Source organism: Manis pentadactyla, chromosome 1 (assembly GCF_030020395.1).
Source record: "Manis pentadactyla isolate mManPen7 chromosome 1, mManPen7.hap1, whole genome shotgun sequence".
NCBI lineage: Eukaryota > Metazoa > Chordata > Mammalia > Pholidota > Manidae > Manis > Manis pentadactyla.
The window spans coordinates 191,423,669-191,437,604 of record NC_080019.1 but is presented as its reverse complement, the minus strand read 5'-3'; the positions used below and the strand labels follow the sequence as shown (position 1 = coordinate 191,437,604).

Below are 13,936 nucleotides of genomic sequence, written 5' to 3'. Positions count from 1 at the left end.
TATTTCTCCCTTTGACTGATTTTGGTTCTTTAAGGTATTTTGCCCCAGGATTTCCTTTCCCTGGAATAACACCCTGTGCAGTCGGCAGGGTTCCTCTGAACCCGAAATCTGTCAGAATGGGTGTGACCTTTGGGAGGGCTGCCCCAAGAAATGATGGGGAGAAGGGGCACTCACTCCGAGGGACATGTGTCTACACTCGTGTGGCCATGGAAGCAGCACCACCGCTGCTGGCTCTGCCGACCCTGGCCCATGGCCCAAGCCTAAGGCTACTGCTGCTGCTTCTGCTGCTGCCTGGAGCCTGGTAACATCTATGGAAAGGAGCAGAGGTCCAGGTCACCTTGACAGAAAAGCAACTGGCTGCTGTGTACCATGCCTTGCTGGCTACGGAGCCCATCACCGGAACAGCTTCGACCAAGGTAATAACCACCTATCCCATCGTGGGGTGGATGAGAGACTGGACCCAAAGGCCACTGAGTGGTGTGGCACAGACACCTACCGTTTATCATGTGACTGGCCATTTGCCTTGGCATCCCCAGAGAAAGATGAAGCAGATGCATTGGCCCAGGTGCGCTGGCTAGAAGGAAAGTCGGCCTCTTATGTGGCCCAATAGCTACATCAGCATTTGTTGCACGTGGGGCAAAAGACAGTATTGGCTGTAGCCCATAGGTGGGGCTTGCCATTGACCTTTGAAGAAGTCGGCCAAACCCAGAAGGAGTTCCCTGCATGTTGTGCAGATCAGCAAACCACCAAGAGAGGCCTGGGGATGCCAAAGAGCGTCTCTTCGCAGCCTATGGCTGGTTGCCGGTGACTTGAGAGCGATCAAGGCACCCACTTTTTTGGACATGTGTTGTAAGGATGGGTACAGCAATTAGGAATAAAATGGATATGGCCCTGGACATTTCGACACATGGACCAGTGCTGGCTGGCTCTTTTGGCACCTTGGGGAAAAGGCCTGGAAGCTGGCCTCGTGTGTATTCCTGGAATAAAAGCAAAGTGGCCCCCCCAAATCACAGTTATTTCCTTCTACTGGAAGTCCTTGTATCCTGGATGCGCCCACTTGGCTGCAGCTGCCACGTGATGGCTGGAATGGACAAGCTTTGGACTTAATCTGCATGGGACTTTGAACCTAGCTGAATCCTCTGGCTTGAGAAGTATAATTGTGTTGCTGTTGTAAAAAAAATGTTTAAAGAGAGGCTTGACTTTGTCCAATGTTTGGTAAAAGTTTTGAGAGCAATCTAGCATGGTTGTTAGGAATGAGTAAACCAGTGTAGAAACATTTTGTGCTTAGTGAGAGATTTTGCTGTAAAATACATTAATCTGCATAGGCTGAATCCTCTGGCTTGAGGATTATCAAGATTTTATTGCTGTTGTTATTGTATGTTACTAGATAGGTTGGAAGAGGGGGAATGAATTATTGTAAGGTGAGATTTCTGGACAGGTGGCCTGTGGGTAAATTTTAACATTGCCAGAGTATCTCGCATGGCTTCAGTACATCTGCATACCAATAGGCATTCAGTGTTGGAAAGAAGTATGCCTTTAGTGCATTTGCTTCATTCCTCAGTGGTGGTGACAAATTCATCTCCATATCAATGGGTAAATAACTGGGCAACGGAGGGGCTTATCTGTATCAAGAGAGGTGAGGGGTGGGGGCCGGTTTTGCTGCTGCTTGAGCAGGACAGAGAGATGGCCCAGACTGCAGTTTTGTAAGAAATAAATGGATTTTAAACTTTATTTCTCCCTTTGACTGATTTCAGTTTATACATGTATTTTGCCCCGGAATTTCCTTTCCCCTGAGTAACAATTACCTAGACTTTACTACCACTCTCTGTAACTGCTACCCTGGGCTTAAAGAGGCACAGCAGTACCTGGCAGTAGTGCTAGTACTACAGTGATTCTAGGATTATGGCTGGTAAACGTTCTGAGTTTGAATATGGCTACAAAAAACGGGATGGTAGATTGACTGACTTTGGAGAGATTTGTTGTGGCCTGACTCCTGAGACCCTTGGAAGACTGTGGCTTACTCACTGAAGTTGGTGATAGAGACTGTTACTAAAAGTCATGTCTAGGACCTGAAAATATTGGAGGAACATAATTTATTGATTTGGTCATTATGATACTTTTTTTCCATAATCCAGAACCATTTTCTGTTTGTTACTTTTGTTGGTTATACCGGGAACAGAACCCCGCATTATTTTCCAGATGTACCTTATTCTATACAAAAATGGAATAATTTCTCCCCCAGATCGCTGTCTGTGTTGGAATCCTCAGAAATGCAACGATTCTGTAATTGTCCTTATTGGAATTATGGTTGCCACATGGAATCCACGTTCTATAATATCAGCACTTAACCTAAGTACACTTGCTTATGTTGAAGTCTATTTTTTTTAAATTTTGGTATCATTAATCTACAATTACATGAGGAACATTATGTTTACTAGACTCCCCCCTTCACCAAGTCCGCCCCCCCCACCCCATTGCAGCCACTGTCCATCAGCATAGTAAGATGCTGTAGAATCACTACTTGTCTTCTCTGTGTTGCACATCCCTCCCCCCACATTATACATGCTAATGTTAATGCACCCTTCCCCCGCCCCCCGCCCTTATCCCTCCCTTCCCACCCATCCTCCCAAGTCCCTTTCCCTTTGGTAACTGTTAGTCCATTCTTGGGTTCTGTGATTCTGCTGCTGTTTTGTTCCTTCAGTTTTTTCTTTCTTCTTATACTCCACATATGAGTGAAATCATTTGGTACTTGTCTTTCTCCTCCTGGCTTATTTCACTAAGCATAATACCCTGTAGCTCCATCCATGTTGTTGCAAATGGTAGGATTTGTTTTCCTCTTATAGCTGAATAATATTCCATTGTGTATATGTACCACATCTTTACCCATTCATTACTGATGGACACTTAAGTTGCTTCCATTTCTTGGCTGTTGTAAATAGTGCTGCAATAAACATGGGGGGGTGTATCTGTCTTTCTCAAACAGGGTTCCTGCATTCTTAGGGTAAATTCCTAGAAGTGGAATTCCTGGGTCAAATGGTATTTCTATTTTGAGCATTTTGAGGAACCTCCATACTGCTTCCCACAATGGTTGAACTAATTTACATTCCCACTAGCAGTGTAGGAGGGTTCCCCTTACTCCACAACCTCGCCAACATTTGTTGTTGTTTGTCTTTTGGATGGTGGCAATCCTTATTGGTGTGAGGTGATATCTCATTGTGGTTATAATTTGCATTTCTCTGATGACTAGCGATGTGGAGCATCTTTTCATGTGTCTGTTGGCCATCTGAATCTCTTCTTTGGAGAAGTGCCTGTTCAGCTTCTCTGCCCTTTTTTTTTTTAATTTTTAAATTTTTAAATGTTTAATTTTTTAAATTTTGTTATCATTAATCTACAATTACATGCAGAACATTTTGTTTACTAGGTTCCCCCCTTCACCAAGTCCCCCCCACAATCCCCATTACAGTCACTGTCCATCAGCATAGTAAGATGCTGTAGAATCACGACTTGTCTTCTCTGGGTAGCTTTTTTTTTTTGAGAGGGCATCTCTCATATTTATTGATCAAATGGTTGTTAACAACAATAAAATTCTGTATAGGGGACTCAATGCACAATCATTAATCCACCCCAAGCCTAATTCTCAACAGTCTCCAATCTTCTGAAGCATAACGAACAAGTTCTTACATGGTGAACAAATTCTTACATAGTGAATAAGTTCTTACATGGTGAACAGTGCAAGGGCAGTCATCACAGAAACGTTCAGTTTTGATCATGCATTATGAACTATAAACAATCAGGTCAAATATGAATATTCGTTTGATTTTTATACTTAATTTATATGTGAATCCCACATTTCTCCCTTATTATTATTATTATTATTATACTTAATTTATATGTGAATCCCACATTTCTCCCTTATTATTATACTTAATATGTGAATCCCACATTTCTCCCTTATTATTATTATTTTTAAATAAAATCTCTGCCCATTTTTTAATTGGATTATTTGCTTTTTTTTTGTTGAGGTGCGTGAGCTCTTTATATATTTTGGATGTCAACCCTTTATCGGATCTGTCATTTATGAATATATTCTCCCATACTGTAGGATGCCTTTCTGCTCTTACTGTTGGTGTCCTTTGCTGTACGGAAGCTTTTCAGCTTGATATAGTCCCACTTGTTCATTTTTGCTTTTGTTTCACTTGCCCGGGGAGATATGTTCATGAAGAGTCTCTCATGTTTATGTCCAAGAGATTTTTGCCTATGTTTTTTTTGTAAGAGTTTTATGGTTTCATGACTTACATTCAGTTCTTTAATCCATTGCAAATTTACTTTTGTGTATGGGGTTAGACAATGATCCAGTTTCATTCTCTTACATGCAGCTGTCCAGTTTTGCCAACACCAGCTCTTGAAGAGATTGTCATTTCCCCATTGTATGTCCATGGCTCCTTTATCGTATATTAATTGGCCATACATGTTTGGGTTAATGTCTGGAGTCTCTTTTCTGTTCCACTGGTCTGTGGCTCTGTTCTTGTGCCAGTACCAAATTGTCTTGATTACTGTGGCTTTGTAGTAGAGCTTGAGGTCAGGGAGTGAGATCCCCCTACTTTATTCTTCCTTCTCAGGATTGCTTTGGCTATTCGGGGTCTTTGGTGGTTCCATATGAATCTCTGAACTATTTGTTCCAGTTCTTTGAAGAATGCTGTTGGTAATTTGATAGGGATTGCATTGAATCTGTAGATTGCTTTGGGCAGGATGGCCATTTTGACGATATTCTTCCTAGCCAAGAGCATGGGATGAGTTTCCATTTGTTAGTGTCCTCTTTAATTTCTCTTAAGAGTGTCTTACAGTTTTCAGGGTATAGATCTTTCACTTCCTTGGTTAGGTTTATTCCTAGGTATTTTATTCTTTTTGATGCAATTGTGAATGGAATTGTTTTCCTGATTTCTCTTTCTGTTAGTTCATTGTTAGTGTATAGGAAAGCCACATATTTCAGTGGATTAATTTTGTGTCCTGCACCTTAGCTGAATTCAGATATTAGTTGTAGTAGTTTTGGAGTGGGGCCGTGAGGGTTTTTTATGTACAATATCATGTCATCTGCAAATAGTGACAGTTTGACTTCTTCTTTACCAATCTGGATTCCTTGTATTTCTTTGTTTTGTCTAATTGCCGTGGCTAGGACCTCCAGTACTATGTTGAATAACAGTGGGGAGAGTGGGCATCCCTGTCTTGTTCCCGATCTTAGAGGAAAAGCTTTCAGCTTCTCACTGTTCAGTATTATGTTGGCTGTGGGTTTGTCATATATGGCCTTTATTGTACTGAGGTACTTACCCTCTATACCCATTTTGTTGAGAGTTTTTATCATGAATGGATGTTGAATTTTCTCGAATGCTTTTTCAGTGTCTATGGAGATGATGATGTGGTTTCTGTCCTTTTTGTTTATGTGGTGGATGATGTTAATGGATTTTCGAATGTTGTACCATCCTTGCATCCCTGGGATGGATCCCACTTGGTTATGGGGTATTATCCTCTTGATGTATTTTTGAACTTGGTTTGCTAATATTTTGTTGAGTATTCTTGCGTCTATGTTCATTCAGGTATATTGGTCTGTAATTTTCTTATTTGGTGGGGTCTTTGTCTGGTTTTGGTATTAGGATGATGGTGGTTTCGTAGAATGAGTTTGGGAGTATTCCCTCCTCTTCTATTTTTTGGAAAACTTTAAGGAGAATGGGTATTATGTCTTCTCTGTATGTCTGATAAAATTTGGAGGTAAATCCATCTGGCCCGGGGATTTTGCTCTTGGGTAGTTTTTTGATTACCATTTCAATTTCGTTGCTGGTAATTGGTCTATTTAGACTTTCTGTTTCATCCTTGGTCAGTCTTGGAAGGTTGTATTTTTCTAGGAATTTGTCCGTTTCTTCTAGGTTTTCCAGCTTGTTAGCATATAGGTTTTCATAGTAGTCTTTAATAATTCTTTGTGTTTTTGTGGGGTCTGTCGTGATTTTTCCTTTCTTGTTTCTGATTCTGTTGATGTGTGTTGATTCTCTTTTTCTCTTACTAAGTCTGGCTAGGGGCTTATCTATTTTGTTTATTTTCTCAAAGAACCAGCTCTTGGTTTCATTGATTTTTTTTCTATTTTATTCTTCTCAATTTAATTTATTTCTTCTCTGATCTTTATTCTGTTCTTCCTTTTGAGGACTTTAGACCTCATTTGTTCTTTTTCCAGTTTCAATAATTGTGACTTTAGACTATTCATTTGGGATTATTCTTCCTTCTTTAAATATGCCTGGATTGCTCTTAGAACTGCTTTCACTGTGTCCTACAGAAGTTGGGGCTTTGTGTTGTTGTTGTCATTTTTCTTCATATGTTGCTTGGTCTCTATTTTAATTTGGTTATTTATCCATCGATTATTTATGAGCATGTTGTTAAGCCTCCATGTGTTTGTGAGCCTTTTTGCTTTCTTTGTACAATTTATTTCTAATTTTATCCCTTTGTGGTCCAAGAAGTTGGTTGGTAGAATTTCAGTCTTTTGGAATTTACTGAGGCTCTTGTTGTGGCCTAGTATGTGGTCTATTCTGGAAAATGTTCCATGTGCACTTGAGAAGAATGTGTATCCTACTGCTTTTGGGTGTAGTGTTCTGTAGATGTCTGTTAAGTCCATCTGTTCTAGTGTGTTGTTCAGTGCCTCTGTGTCTTTACTTATTTTCTGTCTGGTGAATCTGTCCTTTAGTGTGAGTGGTGTGTTGAAATCTCCTAGAACGAATGCATTGCACTCTATTTCCTCCTTTAATTCTGTTAGTATTTGTTTCACATATGTTGGTGCTCCTGTATTGGGTGCATATATATTTATAATCGTTATATCCTCTTGTTGGACTGAGCCCTTTATCATTATGTAATGTCCTTCTTTATCTCTTGTTACTTTCTTTGTTTTGAAGTCTATTTTGTCTGATACTAGTACTGCAACACCTGCATTTTTCTCCCTATTGTTTGCATGAAATATCTTTTTCCATCCCTTGACTTTTAGTCTGTGTATGTCTTTGGGTTTGAGGTGAGTCTCTTGTAAGCATCATATAGATGGGTCTTGCATTTTTATCCTTTCTGTTCCGCTGTGTCTTTTGATTGGTGCATTCAGTCCATTTACATTTAGGGTGATTATTGAAAGATATGTACTTATTGCCATTGCAGGCTTTAGATTTGTGGTTACCAAAGGTTCAAGGGTAGCTTCTTTACTATCTAACTGTCTAACTTAAATTTTATTGAGCTATTTTAAACACAGTCTGATGATTCTTTATTTCTCTCCCTTCTTATTCCTCCTCCTCCCTTCTTCATATGTTGGGTGTTTCATTCTGTGCTCTTTTGTGTTTCCTTTGACTGCTTTTGTGAGTAGTTGATTTTATTTTTTGCCATTAGTTAGTATTTGGTTGGTCTGCTTTCTTTGCTCTGATTTTGTTTTCTCTGGTGACATCTGTTTAGCCTTAGGAGTGCTTCCATCTAGAGCAGTCCCTCTAAGATACTCTGTAGAGGTGGTTTATGGGAGTCAAATTCCTTTAACTTTTGCTTGTCTGGGAATCATTTAATCCCTCCTTCATATTTAAATGATAATCGTGCTGGATACGGTTTTCTTAGTTCAAGGCCCTTCTGTTTCATTGTATTAAATATATCATGACATTCTCTTCTGGCCTGTAAGGTTTCTGTTGAGAAGTCTGATGGTAGCCTGATGGGTTTTCCTTTGTAGGTGACCTTTTTCCTCTCTGTAGCTGCCTTTAAAACTCTGTTCTTGTCCTTGATCTTTGCCATTTTAATTATTATGTGTGTTGGTGTTGTCCTCCTTGGGTCCCTTCTGTTGGGAGTTTTGTGTACTTAGTGGGCTGAGCGATCATTTCCTCCCCCAGTTTGGGGAAATTTTCAGCAATTATTTCTTCAAAGACACTTTCTATCCCTTTTTCTCTCTCTTTTTCTTCTGGTAGCCCTATAATGCAGATATTGTTTCGTTTGGATTTCTCACAGAGTTCTCTTAATATTGTTTCATTCCTGGAGATCCTTTTATCTCTGCATCAGCTTCTATGCGTTCCTGTTCTCTGGTTTCTATTCCACCAATGGCCTCTTGCATCTCATCCATTCTGCTTTTAAATCCTTCCAGAGACTGTTTTATTTCTGTAGTTTCCCTCCCTACTTTGTCCATTAACTCTTTTATTTTTCTCTTCAGCTCCATCATCATGGTTATGACCTTTATTTTGAATTCTTTTTCAGGAAGATTGGTTAGGTCTTTCTCTCCAAGCTCCTTCTCAGAGGTTGTCTCTGTGATTTTTGTCTGGATCAAATTCTTCTGCCTTTTCATGGCGATGGAAGTAGTTGTGGGGAGCTGGCACGTGTGTCGGCTGGAAGAACGTCCCTTCTTGCTAGTTTGTGGCCTTCCTCTCCTGGGAGAACAGCGACCCCTAGCGGCTTGTGCTGTGGGCAGGTGCACGCAGACGGGGTGTCTGATTCTTCCCCGGCTGCTGTAAAAGAAGCTCTGCCCTGCTTCTGTGGGCGTGAGGCTTCTGGCCTCAGGCTGCTGCTCTGCTATGGCAGAGTTGTGCCGGAGGAGGAATGGGCAGGAGGCTGTTTATTGCCGTGAGGGGCCTCAGAGCTGTGCTGCCGCCCAGGGAGTTAGGGCGCCTGGAGGTTCCCGGGATTCCCAGCTGCTCGGCTGAGTGTGCCGTGGCACTTCCGTCCAGCTGTGGGGTCCCTGTCCCCTTAAGACTTTCAAAGGGCGCTCACTTTTCTTTTGTCCCAGAGGCGCTGGCTGTGGGGACTCGCTTGCAGGGTTTACTGTTCTGTTTCCCTAGTATCCAGCACCCCATGCACTGTGTGTCTGTGCTCCTGGTGCGGATGAGTAGGGCTGGGTATTTAGCAGTCCTGGGCTCCCTCTCCCTCCCCACTCTGACTCCTCTCCTCCCACCGAGAGCTGGGGTGAGGGGCACGACCCGGGCTGCGGCTTGTTTCTTATCCCCTTCATGAGGTGCTGGGTTCTCGCAGGTGTAGATGTAGTCTGGCTGTTGTTCTGTGTCTTCTGGTCTCTCTTGTCTCCCATCTCTCTAGCTGTTTTTAAAAGTGTCCCTATTCTTGATCTTTGCCATTTTAATTATTATATATCTTGGTTTATATTTAATTATTGGTAAATATTTAATTTTTATATGTCTTGGTAATTATTATATGTTGGTATTATATGTTGTCTTCCTTGAGTCCTTTGTGTTTGGAGATCTCTGCACCCCCAGGGCCTGAGATACTAATCTCCTTCCGCAGATTGGGGAATTAGCTCCTCAAAGACACTTTCTATCCCTTTTTGTCTCTTCTTTTTCTGGTACCCCTGTAATGTGTATATTGCCCCATTTGCATTGTTCACACAGTTCTCAATATTCTTTCATTCCTAACGATTCTTTTTTCTCCCTGTGCCTTAGCTTCTTTCTGTTCCTCTTTTATTATTTCTATTCCATTTATCGTCTCTTCTAGTACGTCTAATCTGCTTTTAAATCCATCCATTGTATGTTTCTTTTCAGATACGGAATTTCTTAATGATTGAATCTCCATCTTAAATTCGTCCCTGAGTTCTTGAATATTTTTCTGTAGGTATGTAGCATTTTTTCTGCCAGGTACTTGCATATCAGGTAACATTAGGCCTATTCTTGAAGTAAACTTAGCACAGTATGCTTTGTGTTTCCATTTGTTTTTTGTTTTAGTTATAATTGCTGTACAATAAACTGCACATATTTATCAGTCTTTCCAGTGGATAAATTTGGAAGTGTTTACACTCAGGTGAAGACAGTGAGTATGTGTGTCACTCCCCAGGATTGCCTGTTCCCCGTTGCAGTTCTTCTCCTTTCTCCCCAAACCTCACACCCAGCAACTTCTGGTCTGGTCTGTGTGACTGTCTGTTTGTATTTCCAATAGTTTTATATAAATGAAGTCATGTAGTATGTAGTATGTATTCTTTTTCTGACTTTAGCGTAATTATGAGACTCATCCATGTCATTTTGTGTTGTTAATAGTTCATTCTTTTTGTTCCTGAATACTACTCCTTTGTACAGGTAAACAATAATGTGTGTATTCACCTGTTAATGGACATTTGGGTTATCTACTCAGGGCTCTTAAAAAGAAAGCTTGTTGGATAGCCGGATAATATGTAGGGGTATGTGTTTAACTTCCCAGCTCTTTTCCAAAGTGGTTGTACTGTTTTACATTCCCACCAGTATTTCTGCACATTTTTGCCAGTCTTGGTCTGTTCAGTCTTTTTTTTTTTTCTTCAGTTCTTAGGGACTTTATTATATAGGCAGTGGGAATCAACAGGTTTTTAAGCAGAATAGTAAAGTGAGATCAGTCTGGCTTTCAGGAGTGAAAAGGATGGGAGAGCCCAGATGTGGAGCCTCAAGGCAGTACTTGATGCCGTAGCAGCCGCCCTTCTTAGGTCTTTGCAAATGTGAGCTCTACTCTCTGGACTGTCTTGTATCCCGGCTCCCTCATCCTCAGGTCATAGCGCCTCCTGGCCATGCATTCTGAAGTTGCTCCCTATCCTGCAGACTCTGCTATGTGTCTGAAGTCCTTGTGTTCTATACGCGTTTCAGAGTGTGTTGCCTCCATCCCTCCTCAGACTGTCACTGTGGTGTGATCAGGGGCACCTCTCTGTCTCCTGTCCTCTCATCTGAGAACAGTGCCAAGCCCTGCAAGTCCTCAGTGAATGTGTGGTGTGAGCAAGCATTCAACCTGTGGGATCCAGATGCTGACTGGGATTGAGCTGGTCTGTTGGTAGCATGGCTGGAAGGGGAGAGGGGTGCTAAGGTCATTCTTTTAAATTTGGTTGCACCCTAGTAATGCTGCCCTTGATTTATACTTGCGGCTGTTTCATTTGGGTGGTCACTGCTCTTTTCCAAATAGCTGGGGTGTTTGCCATACTTGCTGACTACTTCTTTTTTTCTTTCTCTTTTTTTCTTTTGGTATTATTAATGTACAATTACATGAGCAACATTATGGTTGCTAGACTCCCCCCATTATCAAGTCCTCACCACATACCCCATTACAGTCACTGTCCATCAGTGTAGTAAGATGCTGTAGAATCACTACTTGTCTTCTCTTTGTTATACTGTCTGATCAGTCTTTTGAATTTTAGCCATTCTAATATAGGAGTGTAGTGATAACTCATTATGGTTTTAATTTGTATTTCATCAATTACAACTGATGTTGAGCCTGTTTTTATGCATTTTTTTGCCATTTATGAGTTTTATTTGGTGGAGTGTCTTTTCACATCTCTTGCTCCATTTTAAAAATTAGATTTTTTGGTGGGGGAGGGTTTTGAGAGTTCTTTATATGTTCTGGATAGAAGTCCTTTATCATATAAATGCTTTGCACTATCTTTGCAAGTCTCTGCATTATCTTTTCGTCTTAACTGTACTTTTGGAAGAAAACCAGCAGTTAGTTTTGGTGAAGTCCAGGTTATTGATTAGTTCTTTTGTGGATTATTCTTTTGGTGTTATATTGGAAAACTGCCCAACCCCAGATCATAAAGATACTCTACAATGTTCCCTTTTTGTAAGTTTTATGGTTTTAGATTATATGTTTAGATGTATGATCTGTCTTGAGATACTTGTTTATGGTGCATTGTATGCATCAAAGTTAATTTTTTTCCCCCTTTGGCAAGTGGATGCCAATTATTCCAGCACCATTTGTTGAAAAGATTCTTTCTTTCTCCTTTACACCTTTGTCAAAGATCAGTTGTCCCAAGTCCTAAAATTGGGTACTGTTAGCTTTGAACTTTGTTCTTTTTCAAAACTGCTTTGGCCTTTCTAGGCCATTTGCATATGGGTTTTAAAATAAAAGTGTCAATTTCTACAAAATTCTTTTGGAGTTTTGATTGGGTTGGCTTTGAATCTATAGATGAATTTACTGTTTGGGTCTTCAGTTTCTCAGCAATGGTTTGTAGTTTTCATTGTATATGCTTTTCAAATGTTTTGTCAGACTTCATTAAATGTTTAGTATTTTTTAATACTATTGTAAACAGTGTTGTTTTTAAAACTTGTTCTCCATTCAGGTCTTGTCCAATAAGCATGTGGCTCCTGATCATCTGTTGCAAATCTGTCAGCGCATCGGTCCTATTTTGGATAAAGAAATTCCACCCAGTATTTCAAGAGTCACTTCTTTACTTGGTGCAGGAAGGCAGTCTTTGCTACGTACAGCAAAAGGTACCTTAATTTGAAGAAGTGTTCTGCTTTGTATTACTTGCTTAATAATAATTATAATTGTGAAGTAATGTAAGCATTGTGGAAGAAAGGTGATATGTTACTACTATAAACCATGATATGGACTATAAAATTCTCTGCATTTAGCATAGAGATTGACATAAGTGTTAAATGGGTCCTTCTGCATTAAAAAAAATGATAAAGGCATAGATGTTAAGCCAAAAAGCTTAAGTTTATTCTGAGATGTGTTTGAGGTTTTATCAATGTGAGTTCTTAATTTTCTATTTTGTAGCTCACTTATAACTTCATTGAATGTAATTGTATGTGTCTAATAAACTCTTTAAATGCTAGAGGTATTTCATTTGATATTTAGATTCTGAAAGCCCTTTGTTATAAGTGAAGTGATTTTCTAAATTTGATAGTTTGAAAACAAGCAGCAAAAATGTACAATTGCATGGTTTTTTTCCTTCATCAACTTAATTCTTTTGCAAAGTTATGTGGTGGCAAAATGTTTGGAATCCTGTTCTTTTTCTGTTAGCGTGGTATAAATCATTTAGACTGCGTATATGTATGTGATATGATCTATGTATACAACATGGCTTTACCTGCTAATGGTCAAGAATGTTGGCTCTTCGGAACCTGAGCATCCGTCATGTTCATCCCCCATGATTATTTTTAAGATCTGTTGTTGATACGATGCTGCCTGTTAGAAGCACCACCAGTACAAAGCTTGACTGAGGAAGAACAATCCTCTCTCTTGGTTCCATGCCAGACTGGTTTGTCAGCTCTAGTTGTTTGTTAGTGATCTCTGGCCATGCCACCTCTGCGTGACTTGAATCAGGAAACTGTTCATATTCTTCCGTTTTGTGTCCCTGTTCACCTTGTAATTATTATATTTTAGGTTGTTTTATAGTAGTTGCCTGGGTAGCCTGTTTTCTTAACTTGTGTCAAGCTCTATGTTGTTTCGTGATGAGCACTGCTTTAGAACTGGCAGACCTTAGAAGAGACTTCATTCAGCAAGCTGCCCTAGGGTAGGGACCATATTTCTGTTTTGTATTAGTGCCATGAGAGGATGCCTTGTAACCACTTTTTGATCATGATAGTAGTATTGAGTCCATTTATGTAAAACGTAATATGCTTGTTAGTTTGGGGCACCCGAGGCTCAGTAGAGGTTTTATATGATCCCTTTCTACCCTTTCTCTTTCTGTGTTTGGAAGAAGCTGATTTCTAGCACAGCGTCATCCATGTTCTGCTGCTGTCTCTTGCAGGGAGGACAGATACTGTTTCTTAGTATATTTGCTGGTAGGTCAAAGAGGGATGGGACTTTAGAATTAGTGTTCAGGCAGACAGATCCTCCTACATATGTGCTCTTGTATAAAGGATTATCTATGATCCTTAAACAAGAGGAAAGCCATATAATTTTGTCAGTACTTCCTAAGGAGATTAAAGTCAGTGGTAATAATGGCGAAAATAAATTTTAAAACTCAACATTTAAATTTACTAAATGAAGGGTTTTCATATAAATCAAATAAATTAAAGTTTTCCTTACAAAAATTTCCATTTTGGAAAGTTGGATCAGTTGTGATTATGACCTTGTATCATTAATACTGTATGGTATAATTCTGCATTGAAAAATGAAATCTTACTTGGTATTGAATGGGTCTTGGGGGTTAAAAGATCTGGTTTTATAGTCCATCTTGACTAATCATGTGCGGTGGATCTCTTTAAAGGAC

At 40.0% G+C, this 13,936-nt stretch overlaps 1 protein-coding gene across 1 annotated transcript in view; it reads left to right on the top strand.

Moving 5' to 3' along the window:
- BRWD1 (bromodomain and WD repeat domain containing 1) overlaps window positions 1–13,936 on the top strand; it is a 132,740-nt gene that overhangs the window by 18,855 nt on the left and 99,949 nt on the right. Inside the window, exon 5 of the mRNA XM_036899281.2 lies at window positions 12,056–12,206. Within this exon, the coding sequence (XP_036755176.2) occupies window positions 12,056–12,206 (151 nt within the window). The remainder of the gene's footprint in view (window positions 1–12,055; window positions 12,207–13,936) is intronic.